This window comes from Pseudophryne corroboree, chromosome 3, assembly GCF_028390025.1.
Source record: "Pseudophryne corroboree isolate aPseCor3 chromosome 3, aPseCor3.hap2, whole genome shotgun sequence".
NCBI classification, from domain to species: Eukaryota; Metazoa; Chordata; class Amphibia; order Anura; family Myobatrachidae; genus Pseudophryne; species Pseudophryne corroboree.
Genome location: NC_086446.1, coordinates 289,804,269 through 289,822,852, shown reverse-complemented (window position 1 = coordinate 289,822,852; position 18,584 = coordinate 289,804,269). Strand labels below are relative to the sequence as shown.

General features: G+C 45.6%; 1 protein-coding gene across 1 annotated transcript in view; it reads left to right on the top strand.

Annotated features, from left to right (window-relative positions):
- SLCO4A1 (solute carrier organic anion transporter family member 4A1) overlaps window positions 1–18,584 on the top strand; it is a 196,371-nt gene that overhangs the window by 55,826 nt on the left and 121,961 nt on the right. The window contains exon 3 of the mRNA XM_063959291.1: window positions 10,856–10,946. Coding sequence (XP_063815361.1) covers window positions 10,856–10,946 — 91 coding nt within the window. The remainder of the gene's footprint in view (window positions 1–10,855; window positions 10,947–18,584) is intronic.

Here is an 18,584-nt window from a genome sequence, read left to right as displayed (position 1 = left end):
CATACGTGAATCTGCAGGTTATTTAGCTACGGCCGCTAAAGACATAAGTTTAATTAGCTGTAGGATCTCTGTTTCTGCTGTTTCAGCACGTCGAACACTGTGGCTCCGCTTTTGACATTCGGATACAGAGTCAAAAAGGCTCTCCCGTTCACAGGTGATATTTTATTCGGACCTGAGTTAGATAAATGGATTTCTCAAGCCACCGGAGGCAAATCCATATTTCTCTAACGTCCAAGTGGATGCTGGGGACTCCGTAAGGACCATGGGGGATAGACGGGCTCCGCAGGAGACAGGGCACTTTAAGAAAGAATTTGGATTCTGGTGTGCTCTGGCTCCTCCCTCTATGTCCCTCCTCCAGACCTCAGTTTAAATCTGTGCCCGGACGAGCTGGGTGCTGTTTAGTGAGCTCTCATGAGCTTGCTATAAGAAAGTATTTTGTTAGGTTTTTTATTTTCAGGGAGATCTGCTGGCAACAGACTCCTTGCATCGTGGAACTACTCTCTGAAGCTAGGTCCTGCTTCTTAGGCTACTGGACACCATTAGCTCCAGAGGGATCGTACACAGGATCTCACCCTTTGTCGTCCGATCCCGGAGCCGCGCCGCCGCCCCCCTCGCAGAGCCGTAAGACAGAAGCCGGTTGAAAGAAGCAAGAAGACTTCAAAATCGGCGGCAGAAGACTCCAGTCTTCATACTGAGGTAGCGCACAGCACTGCAGCTGTGCGCCATTGCTCCCACACTACACCCACATACTCCGGTCACTGTAGAGAGCAGGGCGCAGGGGGGCGCCCTGGGCAGCAATTAGGACCTCTTGGCAAAAGTTGGGCATATATACAGTTGGGCACTGTATACATGCATGAGCCCCCGCCATTATTTTGTACAGAAACGCGGGACAGAAGCCCACCGCTGAGGGGGGCGGGGCTTCTTCCTCAGCACTCACCAGCGCCATTTTTTCTCCACAGCTCCACTGAGAGGAAGCTCCCCAGGCTCTCCCCTGCAGATTCACGGTAGAAGAGGGTAAAAAGAGAGGGGGGGCACATAAATTAGGCGCAAAAACATAATATACAGCAGCTACTGGGTTAACGCTAAGTTACTGTGTGATTCCTGGGACATATAGCGCTGGGGTGTGTGCTGGCATACTCTCTCTCTGTCTCTCCAAAGGGCCTTGTGGGGGAACTGTCTTCAAAAAGAGCATCCCCTGTGTGTGTGGTGTGTCGATACGCTTGTGTCGACATGTTTGACGAGGAAGGCTATGTGGAAGCAGAGCGGGAGCAAATGAATGTGGTGTCTCCGCCGACGGCGCAGACACCTGATTGGATGGATATGTGGAAGGTTTTAAATGATAATGTTAATTCCTTGCATAAAAGGTTGGATAAAGCTAAAACCTTAGGACAGTCGAGGTCTCAGCCCATGCCTGATCCTATGTCGCAGAGGCCGTCAGGGTCTCAGAAGCGCCCACTATCCCAAATTGTTGACACAGATACCGACACGGATTCTGACTCCAGTGTCGATTACGATGATGCAAAGTTACAGCCTAAATTGGCTAAAGCCATCCGTTATATGATTATAGCAATGAAGGAGGTGTTGCACATCACAGAGGAAACCCCAGTCCCTGCCAAGAGGGTTCATATGTATGGGTAAAAAAGGCAAGTGGTGACCTTTCCCCCTTCACATGAGCTAAATGAGTTATGTGAAAAGGCTTGGGAATCTCCAGATAAAAAACTGCAAATTTCCAAACGGATGCTTATGGCGTATCCTTTCCCGCCAACGGACAGGTTACGCTGGGAATCCTCCCCTAGGGTGGACAAAGCTCTAACACGCTTATCCAAGAGGGTAGCCCTGCCGTCACAGGATACGGCCACCCTAAAAGATGCTGCGGATAGAAAGCAAGAGGGTACCCTGAAGTCCATTTATACACATTCAGGTACCTTACTAAGGCCGGCAATTGCGTCGGCCTGGGTGTGTAGTGCTGTAGCAGCATGAACGGATACCTTTTCTGAGGAACTTGATACCTTGGACAAGGATACTATATTGATGACCCTGGGGCATATAAAAGACGCTGTCCTATATATGAGAGATGCTCAAAGAGACATTAGCCTACTGGGCTCTAGAATAAATGCAATGTCGATTTCTGCCAGAAGGGTCCTGTGGACTCGGCATTGGACAGGCGATGCCGACTCAAAAAGGCACATGGAGGTTTTACCTTACAAGGGTGAGGAATTGTTTGGGGAGGGTCTCTCAGACCTGGTCTCCACAGCTACTGCTGGAAAGTCAAATTTTTTGCCATATGTTCCCTCACAACCTAAGAAAGCACCGTATTACCAAATGCAGTCCTTTCGTTCACAAAAAGGCAAGAAAGTCCGAGGTGCGTCCTTTTTTGCCAGAGGCAGGGGCAGAGGAAAGAAGCTGCACAACACAGCTAGTTCCCAGGAACAGAAGTCCTCCCCGGCCTCTACAAAATCCACCGCGTGTCGCTGGGCTCCACAGGCAGAGCCAGGCCCGGTGGGGGCACGTCTTCGTAATTTCAGCCACAAGTGGGTTCACTCCCTGTTGGATCCCTGGGCAATAGATATTGTGTCTCAGGGATACAAGCTGGACTTTGAGGAGATGCCCCCTCACCGACGGCCCTGCCGGCTTCCCCCCACGAGAGGGAAATAGTGTTAACTGCAATTCACAAATTGTATCTTCAACAGGTGGTGGTCAAGGTTCCCCTCCTTCAACAAGGAGGGGGTTATTATTCGACCATGTTGTAGTCCCGAAACCGGACGGTTCGGTCAGGCCCATATTGAATTTAAAATCCCTGAACATATACCTGAAAAGGTTCAAGTTCAAGATGGAATCGCTCAGAGCGGTCATCGCAAGCCTGGAAGGGGGGGATTTTTTGGTGTCTCTGGACATAAAGGATGCATACCTTCATGTCCCCATTTATCCACCTCATCAGGCGTACCTCAGATTTGCGGTACAGGATTGTCATTACCAATTTCAGACGTTGCCGTTTGGTCTCTCCACGGCCCCGAGAATCTTCACCAAGGTAATGGCGGAAATGATGGTGCTCCTGCGGAAGCAAGGTGTCACAATTATCCCGTACTTGGACGATCTCCTCATAAAGGCGAGGTCCAGAGAGCAGTTGCTGATCAGCGTAGCACGCTCTCGGGAAGTGTTACAACAGCACGGCTGGATTCTAAATATTCCAAAGTCGCAGTTGATTCCTACGACTCGTCTGCCCTTCCTGGGCATGATTCTGGACACAGACCAGAAGACGGTTTATCTCCCGAAGGAGAAGGCTCAGGAGCTCATGACATTGGTCAGAGACCTATTAAAACCAAAACAGGTGTCGGTGCATCACTGCACGCGAGTCCTGGGAAAGATGGTGGCATCATACGAGGCTATTCCCTTCGGCAGGTTCCATGCGAGGACCTTTCAATGGGATCTGTTGGACAAGTGGTCCGGATCACATCTACAGATGCATCGGCTGATCACCCTATCCCCCAGGGCCAGGGTGTCTCTCCTGGGGTGGCTGCAGAGTGCTCACCTTCTCGAGGGCCGCAGATACGCCATACAGGACTGGGTCCTGGTGACCACGGATGCAAGCCTCCGAGGGTGGGGGGCAGTCACACAGGGAAGAAATTTCCAAGGTCTGTGGTCAAGTCAGGAGACTTGCCTTCACATCAATATCCTGGAACTAAGGGCCATATACAATGCCCTACGTCAAGCGGAGACCCTGCTTCGCAACCAATCGGTTCTGATTCAGTCAGACAACATCACCGCAGTGGCTCATGTAAACCGCCAAGGCGGCACAAGGAGCAGGGTGGCGATGGCGGAAGCCACCAGAATTATTCGCTGGGCGGAGAATCACGTAAGCGCACGTTCAGCAGTGTTCATTCCGGGGGTGGACAACTGGGAAGCAGACTTCCTCAGCAGGCACGAACTCCAACCGGGAGAGTGGGGACTTCATCAAGAAGTCTTCACGCAGATTGCAAGTCGGTGGGAACTGCCACAGGTGGACATGATGGCATCCCGCCTCAACAAAAAGCTACAGAGGTATTGCGCCAGGTCAAGAGACCCTCAGGCGATAGCTGTAGACGCACTAGTGACACCGTGGGTGTTCAAGTCGGTTTATGTATTTCCTCCTCTTCCTCTCATACCCAAGGTGCTGAGAATCATAAGAAAAAGAGGAGTGAGAACAATACTCATTGTTCCAGATTGGCCAAGAAGGACTTGGTATCCAGATCTGCAAGAAATGCTCACAGAGGACCCATGGCCTCTGCCTCTAAGACAGGACTTGTTGCAACAGGGGCCCTGTCTGTTCCAAGACTTACCGCGGCTGCGTTTGACGGCATGGCGGTTGAACGCCGGATCCTAGCAGAAAAAGGCATTCCGGATGAAGTTATTCCTACGCTGATAAAGGCTAGGAAGGACGTGACGGCTAAACATTATCACCGTATATGGCGAAAATATGTTGCTTGGTGTGAGGCCAGGAATGCCCCCACGGAGGAATTCCAGCTGGGCCGTTTCCTTCACTTCCTACAGGCGGGAGTGACTTTGTGCCTAAAATTGGGTTCCATTAAGGTCCAGATTTCGGCCCTGTCTATTTTCTTTCAAAAAGAACTGGCTTCTCTGCCTGAAGTTCAGACGTTTGTAAAGGGAGTGCTGCATATTCAGCCCCCTTTTGTGCCTCCAGTGGCACCTTAACGTGGTGTTGAGTTTGCTGAAGTCACACTGGTTTGAGCCGCTTAAAACCGTGTAGTTAAAATTTCTCACGTGGAATGTGGTCATGCTATTGGCCTTGGCTTCAGCTAGGCATGTGTCAGAATTAGCGGCTTTGTCACATAAAAGCCCCTATCTGGTTTTCCATATGGACAGGGCAGAATTGCGGACCCGTCCACAATTTCTGCCAAAAGTGGTGTCATCTTTTCATATGAACCAACCTATTGTGGTGCCTGTGGCTACTCGTGACTTGGAGGATTCCGAGTTACTAGATGTGGTCAGGGCTTTGAAGGTTTATGTAGCCAGAACGGCTAGAGTCAGGAAAACTGAGTCGCTGTTTATCCTGTATGCATCCAACAAGCTGGGTGCTCCTGCTTCAAAGCAGACTATTGCTCGCTGGATCTGTAACACGATTCAGCAGGCTCATTCTGCGGCTGGATTGCCGCTGCCAAAATCAGTAAAAGCCCACTCCACAAGGAGGGTGGGCTCTTCTTGGGCGGATGCCCGAGGGGTCTCGGCATTACAGCTTTGCCGAGCAGCTACTTGGTCAGGTTCGAACACTTTTGCAAAGTTCTACAAGTTTGATACCCTGGCTGAGGAGGACCTTGTGTTTGCTCATTCGGTGCTGCAGAGTCATCCGCACTCTCCCGCCCGTTTGGGAGCTTTGGTATAATCCCCATGGATCTTACGGAGTCCCCAGCATCCACTAGGACGTTAGAGAAAATAAGATTTTACTTACCGGTAAATCTATTTCTCGTAGTCCGTATTGGATGCTGGGCGCCCGTCCCAAGTGCGGACTTTTTCTGCAATACTTGTATATAGTTATTGCTTAACTAAGGGTTATGTTATGGTTGCATCAGGGTTGTTCTGATGCTCCGTTGTTGTTCATACTGTTAACTGGGTAAGTTTATCACAAGTTATACGGTGTGATTGGTGTGACTGGTATGAGTCTTGCCCTGGATTCCAAAATCCTTTCCTTGTACTGTCAGCTCTTCCGGGCAGTTTCTCTAACTGAGGTCTGGAGGAGGGACATAGAGGGAGGAGCCAGAGCACACCAGAATCCAAATTCTTTCTTAAAGTGCCCTGTCTCCTGCGGAGCCCGTCTATCCCCCATGGTCCTTACGGAGTCCCCAGCATCCTCTACGGACTACGAGAAATAGATTTACCGGTAAGTAAAATCTTATTTTTTAACATCTGCACCTCCATCTGCCAGACGACAATATACGGGCCCTTCCTTCCAGTCCTTTCGGCCCCAGCAACCCTTTCGGGGACAAGGAAGAGGATTTTCGTCCCAGAGCAGAGGAGGCAGAGCCAGAGGTCGCCCACACACTGCGGTGTGTCATCCAGAGTCCAAAACAACTGAGAAGCAAGTGGCATGATGGGCTGCCAACTCACCTGGGCGCCCCTCAGGTGGGCGCGCGCCTCCTGACATTCCAACACATTTGGTTACACACATCATCGGATCCTTGGATTCATTGTTTAGTGTCATCGGGATACAAAATAGATTTTTCAGTGTTCCCTCCAAACTTCTTTACAATGGGACTACCGCTGTCTCCAGACAGAGCGGCGGTTTTACAACAAGCCATACAATCACTACTCGTATCAAAGGTGTTGGTACCAGTTCCTTTGAATCGGGGAGAAGGGGGGGGGGTCGGGGGTTCTACTCCAACCTCTTTGTGGTTCTCAAGCCGGATGGATCGGTCAGGCCGATTCTAAACTTAAATTCCTTAAACGAGTACCTGACATTTTATCGCTTCAAGATGGAATCCATTCAATCCGTGATAGCGAATTTAGAACCAGAGGAGTACCTGATTTCCTTGGATATAAAGGACGTGTATCTGCACATCCCCATTTGGGAACCGCATCAAGCCTACTTGCGGTTTGCTGTGTTACAGGAACACTATCAGTTTCAAGCTCTGCTGTTCGGATTATCCTTGGCACCACGGATCTTCACCAAGGTTATGTCGGTGATGATAGCCCATCTGCGATCCTTGGATGTCACCATTGTTCTTTATCTAGATGATTTGTTAATCAAGGCACCACTACAGTCGACACTTCTAGAACATGCATCGTTGACATACCAGACGCTGATACATCATGGGTGGATCATCAATTTCGAAAAATCTCAACTGATCCCGACTCAGCGTCTTCGATTTCTGGGATTGATTCTCGACATAAAACTACAGAGAGTCATGGACTAGGTGCAGGACATCTGTCAGCTGGTCTTAAAGCCAAGATGGGTGTCATTACATCTTTGTATTCGTCTTTTAGGAAAGGTGGTAGCGGCCTTCGAAACACTGCAACTGGGCCGTTACCACTACAGGCAATTTCAACTGGATCTTCTGTCTCAGTGGTCAGGCTCTCACCTACAACTGCATCGACGGGTCCATTTATCTCCTCGAACAAGGATGTCGCTTCTCTGGTGGCTCCAGATCAACAACCTAATAGCGGGACGTCTTTTCGGAATTTGGAATTGGACTATTCTAATGACGGATGCGAGTCTCAGAGGTTGGGGTGTGGTAGTCCTGGATTATCACTTTCAAGTACGGTGGTCGGCCCAGGAGAGCCAGTTACCCATAAACACACTGGAACTCAGGGCAATCTACAACGCTCTGACGGTGGCTTTTCACATCCTTCAGACTTGTCCCGTTTGAGTACAATCCGACAATGCAATGGCTGTTGCGTACATCAACAGACAGGGCGGAACCCGCAGTCGCCTGGCGATGCGGGAGGCCTCCTGCATCTTGCGATGGTCAGTCAAATCGGGTGATTCTATACGCCTTCTTCATCCCAGGAATAGACATCTGGGAAGCGGATTGTCTCAGCCGACAGGACATTCACCCAGGAGAGTGGGTTCTACATCCGGAGGTGTTCCAGGCCCTCGTTCAAAGGTAGAGAAGACCTCAAATTGACCTCATGGCATCACAGCTGAATCATCAGCTGCCATGGTACGTGTCCAGAATCCGAGATCCAGCAGCAGAAGCAGTGGATGCACTCATGATTCCCTGGAATTACGACCTGGTGTACATATTTCCACCCATTCCACTTCTCCCTCGTGTTCTCAAGCGCATAAAACGCGAGTCTATCTGGGTCATTCTGGTAATGAAGAAGCTGGTTCTCGGATCTTCAGCTTCTTTTGGCAGACGAACCGTGGTTGCTCCCACTCCGGCTTGACCTTCTGCAACAAGGTCCGTTTCTACACTCTGATTTGACGCAGCTGCGTTTGACAGGGTGGCTGTTGAAACCTCTATCCTGAAGGGTAAGGGTATATCAGAATCCGTCATCCCTACCATGTTACGGGCCAGGAAACTGGTTACGGCGGCTTATTATCACCGCATTTGGTGCTCTTACATTTCCTGGTGTCAGAGTCGCCAAATTCCCCCCAGTTCCTTTTTGGCTATCCAGACTGTTACTTTTCCTTCAAAATGGATTGGACGTTGGTTTTCGTTTAGGTTCTTTAAAAGTTCAGATTTCTGCTCTCTACATTTTTTTCCAACAACGTCTCGCACTTCTTCCGGAAGTACAAACGTTCCTTCAGGGAGCGCTCAGACTTCATCTTCCATTTGTCCCACCTACGGCACCATGGGATCTGAATCTGGTTCTGTCCTTCCTCCAATCCTCCACGTTTGAACCACTTGAGGACATAGACATTCGTTTGCTCACCTGGAAGACGGTCCTTATACTAGCAATGGCATCTGCTCTCTGTGTATCGGAATTGGGTGTCCTCTCGTGTAAGCCTCCATACTTTGTTTTCCACGAGGACAGGGCAGAAGTTCGTACGCAAGTTACATTCCTTCCGTAGGTGGTGTCAGCTTTTCATGTTAATCAACCGATTGTAGTTCTGGCTTTCCAGGACGTATCTGGACCTCCCTCTACTCTGGATGTGGTCAGAGCCTTGCGCGTTTATGTCGATAGGACGGCTTCCGTACGCAAATTGGACATGTAGTTCGTTTTGTACGACACTGCCAAAAGGGGATGGCCTGCGTCAAAACAGACGTTGGCTCGATAGATTCGCTTGACCATCCGTCAGGCGTACTGTACATCAGCAAAGAATTGCAACCTCCATTCTACATTTTAGCACATACCACCAGATCGGTAGGTACATCTTGGGCAGCGCGTCGGGGTGCGTCTACCCTGCAGCTTTGCTGGGCGGCCACTTGGTCTTCCTCTATTACTTTTATTAAGTTTTATCGGTTTGACACGTTTGCAGCTTCAGCTTCTCGTTTTGGTCAAATAGTTCTGCAGGTTCCTCAGATCTCTCCCACCCGGGCAGAAAACTTTGGGACGTCCCCTAGTGGATGCAAGAGAAAACATGATTTTGGTACCTACCGGTAAATCCTTTTCTCTGATTCCACAGGGGACACTGGATACCCTCCGCAGCTCTATCACCTGTTTCTTGTAGACAGTCTTTGCAGTTTGACCTTTTTTGTCAGTTCTGTGTGTGGTCTCCTGGTTCATTCCTACACTGTTCCATCTCCTCTCGGTCTACATTTTCTAACTGGGGATGATGGGTACTAGAGGGGGAGGAGCTACAGACTTTTCTAAATTAACATTGTGCCTAGCTCCCAGCAACCAAGCCTCTATACCCCAGCATAAGCTTCCAGTGTCCTCTGTGGACTCAGAGAAAATAATCTACCGATAAGTACCAATATCCTGTCTTTTTGGGGGGGGTCTGGGCTTTCCATCCCTGGGCAGGCTAGTTTGGAGATGGTTTACAGTATGGCAGGGAGACCTCAACCCTGTGTGTCTACCTGCTATAGCGTAAGCCCGCTGGCTGGTTCAGCCCAGTGCTGGATATTGGAAAAACAGGACAGATCTCACGCTGGACTTTCTCCGATTTTCCAGTACCACACCAAACTGAGAGGTCCAGGGCTGGTTAAGGATTTAGTGGGCTTCCCCATGTAAATTTTTTTTTTTTTTTTACCCTTTGTTTGCATTTTTAACGAAGTCTCCACAGGCAGGCCTATTGTTTGGGCAGGTTTGGCATCGTTTTCCCATTAATTTTTAGATTTACTGACCATTAATAAATGCGCAGAAAAAAAAATGCAGATGCATACTCTAAACACTAAAAACTCTGGTAATCAGTACAATTTAATAATAAACTCTGCAATTTAACATGGAGTAAAATTGAGGTTCTTTGCATTTTTTTTGCCAAAAAATATGGGACCAATTACCATGGCCAGGTGACCTCATCAGGTGGGTCCCTAACATTCTTAAGGTTCAAGTCCAGAGCACAGATTCCTTGAGCAAGTACAATCCAACTGCCCCAAGGTATCACACTAGTGAGAAGTAGCAGCTTAAGTGTTAAAAGTTGTTACATTAATAAGAAGTAGCAGCTCAGTGCTAAAAGTGTTACATAGGTGAGAGGTAGTAATTAGGCTGCTAAAAAGTGTTACATTAGTAATAAGCAGTTTAGATGCTAAAAAGTGTTAGATTAAGGGTTACAATTATGATGCCCGGAAGTCCGGCACACCAACCCAAGGGGCCCCACTCCCCAAACCCATTCCTAATACTAATATATTATATAAATGTATCCAAGACTTACCATTCATAGTGCTTATTCCAATATGTAGTTCTATGTTTTTAGAGAAGATACTCATGTTGAGAATATTTTGTTGATACGATTCCCACCAGCACACTTTCTAGCACATCATGTAGTAACCATTTCACGTACCTTTTTGGAACTGTAATCATATCACTTATGAGTCACTCGAGAAATCTATCAGGCCTCTTTATGGCGTATGAAACATTTGCACCTCAACTGATATGTTTAACACACATTTACATTGTATCTACAGATACTTCCAACCTCTTTTGAAGAATTTGTATATATCATATTCACCTTATCACTAGTGCTCCACTTCTGCACTTTACCCTTATTTATTACAATGTCAGCAGTAGGACACTCATACTTACATTTCATAACCTTTAATTTAGAGAGATCTGTTATAAGATTATCCTCCACTAATTGTACTACCAGACTCCAATTTATCCTTTTAACTATCCCTCCTGAATGAAAACCGCAGTACAATGGTCAATTTGGGCAAGTTTACCACAATCATAGTGTGTGCAGAGTATTATTACATAGTGTATCACAGGACATTTGTGTAGTTATATCATGTCACTTAATGTCTCATTTTCTCTTGTTTAGGTATATTTTACACAGCGGCCATAGTTGGACCAGCAGTGGGATATTTGCTTGGAGGATTTTTCCTAAATGTGCACACGGAAATCAACAGCCCGTAAGTAGCGTGCTGTCTGGTGTAACTTTTCTGCTCTGTGTTTTTCTTTACACATTGAAACACTTTAATGTTTACATACACTGCATTACATTAGTCAGGTTTATATATAACTTGACTTCCAAATAATTTTATTATCTGAAACATAGTCTCTGAAATTTGCATCACAGACATTTGCATGGAAATACTCTCACGTATCTCTCTAACAGTGCTGCATATGAGTCTTGTTATTTTGCTTCCAGTAGGGCTCCTACTCCACTAACATTGCTGCTTTCAAGAACTTGGGCCTGATTCGGGTCCAGATGCAACTGGAAAAATCACACAAAGTACCGATGACTAGTACTTTGCACATGTGCCGGATGCGTACTGCACATGTGCAGTACAGGTCCTGGATTGTTGGATGCAGTATGGCTGCAGGCATCAAGTGATTGACAGTCTACAGCCATTTGAGGGCAGGGATGGCAACCGTTTCACAAAACGGAGGTTTGTCATCTTCTTATTGTGGCATTGCCAGGCCAGGGTTTCTGTCTTCCGATGGAGATTTCCTGACCTCTTGGGTGGAGCTGTGGTGGCCAGTCTTCGTGACCTCAGCCGGCCTATGGTGTCGTAAGTGATCAGCTGTTGCATCCTCGGATGCAGCACTGGATCACACATGTACGCAGGAGGCCTCTACTTAAACAAGATGCCTCCAAGACCCCTTGGTAGCAGCCAATTGGACAGTTCCAGATCTTGCAGCTGCTCTTTCTTCTTGGAAGACTCTACTCTTATTCAGATTAACAAAAGTAGGATCACTTGCTAAATAGAGGTTATTGGCCCTCATTCCGAGTTGTTCGCTCGCTAGCAGATTTTAGAAGCATTGCACACGCTAAGCCGCCGCCCTCTGGGAGTGTATCTTAGCTTAGCAGAATTGCGAACGAAAGATTAGCAGAATTGCGAATAGAAATTTTCTTAGCAGTTTCTGAGTAGCTCGAGACTTACTCCTACATTGCGATCAGCTCAGCCCATTTCGTTCCTGGTTTGACGTGACAAAGCCTATATATTTATCCTATTTAAAACACTCTAAAAGATTAGGAGACACAGTACGCAATTGGCGCAAAAAGTACCGCAAGGGTACGCCCTTAGCGTAGCAGACGCTGTGCACAGGGTGTGAACACAGGCGTTGCAGATACTTACAGAATTAAACTAGAATAACTATACCTTAAGGAATGTACTTATACTGTAAACCTTTGTGCAGTGATAAGGTGTAAATGCAACACAGTGTAACCTTGTTAGTTTAAAAGCTGTATGAGCGTATGTGACGCTCAGAGAACCCCTTATCAATATAATAAACAGTGAAATACCGGTCTAAGGGTCTAACGCCTTTTAAGGAAATGAATGAACGTTCAATTGCAAAAGAATAATACAATACAAGTTATACACTACCAAGATAACATAAAATACCTAACCGGATAACTACACATAAAATACAATACAGATACAATTACATTTAAGGGGGAAGGAGAGAGAGAGAATGGCTTATAACATAAAATAAGAGACAGTATGTCTGCAGAGAATTTACACATGTGAGAAACAATCGCTGCGCAGTTAGTCAATGCTGAGACCCTTTGTGGAGAGAAAAATTGAGCTCACCCAGGCTGGCTGTCCCTATATACACAACACCCAGCAACAACACAATGGTCCCTACAATACCGCATGAACAAGAAGCAAGACTCCATTTTGGGAAAAACTCCCATGATTCCAAAGACTGCAACACATGGTTCAAAGGGGGAGGAGAAAACACCCAGCAGCAGCCATCTTCTACAAACCAACTAATTATATTCCACATTCCAATCCAACTAATTATATTCCACATTCCAATCCAACTTCCTAGAACCATCTTATTCAATTTCACATTCCAAACAAACTCAGTTTATTGCATACAGTCCATGTTATATGAACCATCACAACACCAGATCACCAGGTAACCACAAGTATCAGCCTGCCATTGCTACAAGCACATGACTACAGTAACAAAAGGAAGTATGTTTTGACTTCAAACCTTCAGCAAGATGCATCATGTAAAACTACTATAATCTGTTATAAATCACCATCCATAAATGTATACCAGGAAATGCTATGCTACAGATTGTCTACTGTTCCAATTCATTACAGATTTCATAGAGTATCAACACAAACACCCAACAATCACACAACTGCACAAGCTGTTAAGCCATTTGTATCTCCAAACCAACTATGCTATACCAATCATTTCACAACTACTTTACCTCAAACACATATTTAAACTATTCTATGCCATTAAGCCATGTGGATTCAATACTTAGCCTTCGTAAGGTGTTCACTCCTGGTGATGAACCAGCCATGCTTTTGAGAGCTTTGTAGCTGTGTGTAGCTACAGTACATCTGTCCTCTGAGAACACAAGCAATTGAACCCTGACCTCTTCTCTAGCCAGGAACTACTTTCCTGTGTGACTAGTTCGTGGGGGAGGGGTCTCTCCTGCACGATTCAGTCACTATTCTCTTTGTATATGCTGATCAGGTTCAGCCCTGAAAACTGCTAAAAGGGTTGGCTTCAGTTCCCTGTTCACTGTATCATTCATTGTTCTAACAAAGTGATTTTAGCTTTTATACATATACTATCTGCTGCAATGTCCCACAACTTCACAACAAGTATCAAATTAATCTACACACCAATCTGCTAGTTTTAATAGTAAACATGACAGGTGTATCTGGTTCCGTTCCAATAATACACATTCATGACATTAATTCATTAGGTAATTTTAAATCTCCATGATGTCTGGTGCTTGATATTATTATAATTATGTACTGTATGAAATAAGTGTCGAATCCATCTCTGTGCCATGTCCGTGTAAATGCGTGTGTTAACATATATTGCTGTGCTCGCTGCGCATATTTGCAAGTATAGCGACTTAAATGTGTGCAGTTTGTATGTTCTCTCTATGTAATATTTTTGACTTTGACAGTCCACCCTTTGGCAGTCACCAATAACTGCCACTTCCTAAAACATTTCAAAAAGAGAAAAATATATGTCATATGTAAATACATTTCTATGATTGGGTAAGGGAGGAGAGAAGAAGGTGAGTAAAGGGTATGACCTAGTGAGATAGCAGAAGCATGTGTGTATGAATCCATGTTTGGGGGGTCATGTATCATCGTGCCGTACGTGTTTTAAATCAAGCTTCGAGGTATTGCGAAGTATACATTTGAATTCCTTCTTATCCCGTATTAAGGGTCTGTGGATGGGCTGTCAAACTTTACCGAGCTCTTTTCGGCTTTTGGTTGCAACAAAATGGGGGAGCACATTTTAGTTGATGATACATGAATGGGGGGATATGTGAGTGCTGATATCTGTGCCTGTATTCCCTATCGACTATGTGTGTTATTACCTGAAGGTTGTAGAGATGAAGATAAGAAACAATTATGGTAAATGCAGTGGTATTCTATGTGAGGTTAATATACATTCGTTGATTGGAGTCTTGTCTGATGTCTTGTCTTGATGTACATGTTGACTGTAGTCTCTTTGTGCTTTTGTCAAAAGTGCGAGCAAAAGCTTTGTCAATGTCCATAGACTTACAAAAAATGTTGGGCTAGCGTAAAATTAACGTGACTAGGGATAAGGGGGTCTATGGCATAGTCCATCTGTTGTCTGTGTACAAGGTTGTCAAATTCTTCTTTCAAGCGGATGTCAAATTCTTCTTTCAAGCGGATGTCTTTTCACCTTGGAAAGAAACAAAGGAGAAACAGGTGAAAGAAACGGACCGTGGAATCACCTTTTCATCACAGCAGTGTCTCTATCGTTGGGTCGTAAATCAAATCCATTGGAATTATAATGTCCTCACTCCTTAGGCTCATCACCTTAGTACTTTGTTTACACTTCGTTAAAGCCTGAACGCATCTAAATATCAAGCCAATCGATATGACAACACCCAAGATACACAAAAGAAATTTCCCTACATCCATTATAATTCCTTGAGCCCATTCTCCTAAACCAGAGAACCAATTTCGCGGGTTCAACCATGACACCCAACTGGTCAGCTCATTACCCACAGCCGCAAGGGTGAGATTGTGTCTCCTGCGGAGTTCCCACTTTAATTGGAGAATGTCGTAAGTGCAGCATTTTACGCCGTACTGCGTTGCCAGTGTGACACAATATCCACCTGTTACTGCCGTGAGATAATTAAGAACCATCCTATGCTGAACCAGTTCTGTTTTATAAGCTTGGAGCTCCCTTCCGGTATATCTAAAAGTGTCGTCATACATTTCAGTGATATTATCTAATAAATTTGCAAGCGCAGATATATATCTATAATTCAACACTCCTCTGGCGGTGCGAGTGATGTCTAACGCGAGTAGAACCTGAATCCCGGTGGATTCATGGATCAGGTCAGAGGCCGGATGCTCTGCCCTTACTGTCAGTTGCCTTTTAACTACGTGCTCGTAATGAGTGTGAGTATAAGGAGCTTGGGCACCACGGTGAATATCTTTCATTTTGGTATGCGATACAGTCATTACCTCAGGCAGTACTTTTCCAATATAACACAATCCTTCAGAGTTTGGGGCAAGCCACTTATACGCCTTCCTCCCGCATATGAAATATGCATCATCGGGGAGGACATATGGGACCGAGTAGGACATAACCATATTACACATTTTCCATATGAAATCTCCTAACCCTAATTCTCCCATCTGTTTAGTACACGTATCTGTTTGTATGATATGTGCACAGTATCCTGGTGATACCTCTCCAACTCTCATGATCCTATTTCCTAGGGTATACCTATATCGGAAGGATCTTCCACTACCGGCTATGTGGCGTATAAGCTCTGTATCTGTAGGCATTCTATCTGCTCTATATGAAAAGGTCATGGTTTGGTTACTCCATGACACTTCCCAATTTCCCGGCTTTCGGGGATTGGAAATGTTAAAACATACTAGGGATCTATCCACATGATATTGGTGGAGCTTCAAACTAGGAGGACTGGAGATATTAAACCTCCTGTCCACCGGTCTCCCACCACTTAACTCAAGTACCTCCCCTATCGTTAAAGGAAATGGTGCTAGTCCTGGCTTGCTGTAGCCTTGAGGTACTTGAGAGCATACCCAACAATCTGTCTGATTTAACACCTTACCCACTAAGGAGTGATAGTCACTCAATGGGTGCCGGTCCATGTTAATGTTAAAACTGGACTGACATTTCTTGATGCACCCATCCTCTACTACACTGTCACAGAGTCTACAGATACAGTTCTCTTTTCAGCTAACAATCCTTCACAATGTTTACAAATAACATGGCTGCTAGATCGCTTCCGGTACTCGCCTTTGCTTGGTGATTGTGTTGCTACTGGAAATTTACACCTCCGTCTCAGTCATCAGAAACCCATTCTGGATCCTTTCTCGACCTCACTGGTACTCTCACCGAAACAGACTGCTCTGGTCAACATCAGGGTCAACATGAAAACACGGATCACAGTCTCTTGAGGCGAGTCCATCTTACAGGAGGAGAAAAGGAGAAATTTGTAATGGGGGTACAGGAAAACAGTTTGAGGGGGAGAGAAACTTGTTACGATAATTAGTTCTCTAGTCTTGTTGTTCTTCTTGTTCTGCTGTCATCTCAAAGGTGCTGTCTCTCAGTCTTCTAAACATTCTGGTGATACAATATTTCTTCTAGCTCAGCGCTCTTTCTGTAAGGAGAATAAATCTTGCATTACCATTTGTCCAACTAATGTTTGACATACCATCTGTAACGTTATGAGAACATGAGAAAGAAGAGAGAGAGAGAAAAAAAAAAACAACGAGAGAGAGAGAACCGTTCATATATATATGCATCACATAAATCAACAGAAAAAAAAAAATTTCAAACATTTTTCAGGAGAGAAAAAAAACATTGTCAGATCTGCCGTTCATCATCAGGCTGTCATATCTACATGTCCAATGGTATCCTTGCGCAGTCCCTCCCACCAGCACCTCCATACTCCACCCTTTGTATCTGGCCAGGATACATTGATGCGGGTAGGTCATGCTGGGGTTTGGTAGACTTCTGCAAAGACCAAGTAGTCAGGTGATGTTGGAGCAGTTGTGGTGAACGTCAGAGATGGGGAAAAGAACATTTACAGATAAATTACAACGTCTACCCGGCCGTCCTTGTGCCTGCAAGGAACTGACCTCCCATTTCATTAACTGTAACCTCAGGCTTACTATCAGTCCTAATGATCACCTTTCCTGATTGCATGTTACAGGTGCGGCCCAAACTCCTTCCTATGTGATCTCTGATTACAATTTGGTGTGTCATAACTCTGCTCATATCTTTGTCTAGGGGGTTTATATGAATTTGGTCTACTTCTTGATCTACAATCTCTTGCAAAATGACCTTCCTTCTGGCAATTATAACACCTTTTCACCTTTGACTTACCCACAGGGATCTGGGGCTTCTTTGTTTCCCTGTGCTTGATGATGTTTTGCTCATGCCCAACAGCAGAGTTCCTTAATGCAGTTACTGAGTTATTTCTCCAGTTAGGTAGAGAGGCTTGTATACTCGTTCTTAATACTTCCTTTAAACCATTTATTAACACATAAACTGCTACTTTCCTGTAGTGTACATTTGTTTTAATATATTGTGTTCACCCTGACAGGATTTTGTTCCATTATGCTATTTTGTGTTAACTCTTTGGTGTAAGATGCATTTGTCTGTGAGTAACATACAATACCGTACTTACCTGTTGACACGACCTCACCTGACCCTCCGTTAGGGGGTTGTGCTATTGCCTTTACCAACTTGGCCGTGTCCCTCTGGGTGTCTCGTATGATGACTGCTGGGTAGAGTGTTGACATCGTGTTGGTTTCACCTTCTCGCTGGTAATCCTGAGGGGAGTTTAACATGGGGTGCGACTTGCACAGGTTAACATTTGTAATTTTTACACTTTCATTTATATAAACATTATTACATTTGTTACTTTCATTCTTAATACAGTTACTAAGTGCATTTTTATCGTACACCATCGCCATTCTCTGCAACCATACTCCTCTCCATTGCCATGTCTCTCTTCCCAAGATGAGAGTTTGATATGTAAGTTAAATTTCTTTGCATTTCACTTTTCTGTTGCCACAATTGTAAATAGTCATAATGTTTGATCTGTCTCTTTGCTGATTTAATGAGACATATCCTTCTCCTAAGATTTTGTAACACATCTGGGCTAAAGCTACCTACCCGGGGAAACTTCTCCCCGTCATGCACAGTCATTCTTTCCCATTCATCACATAAAACCTCTGTGTGTGAACCGTATTTTTCACACATTACATACCTTGCCGACCCGATTGGCCGGTTTACTGAATCAACCCGAACCGAGGTTGATCGCCCCCTACCTGAACAACTGGCCCCCATACTTGCAGGTGTTGCTTTCACTACCTCTGACCTTCAAATCAGGGTCTTCAGCGAACCCTTACAAAACCAAGATGTTCGGGGTAGGCCGACGGTGGCAGTTTACCGAGTACTCCACTCACTCCTCGCCCACGTTGGCCAGTACTGCAATCACTGATTCAGAGCTGCTGTACCCAACCTAGGGCCCCTATGAACCTTTACTTACTGGGGCGTGTTGGACCTACCAGTCCCCAGCAAGTATCGGTTGT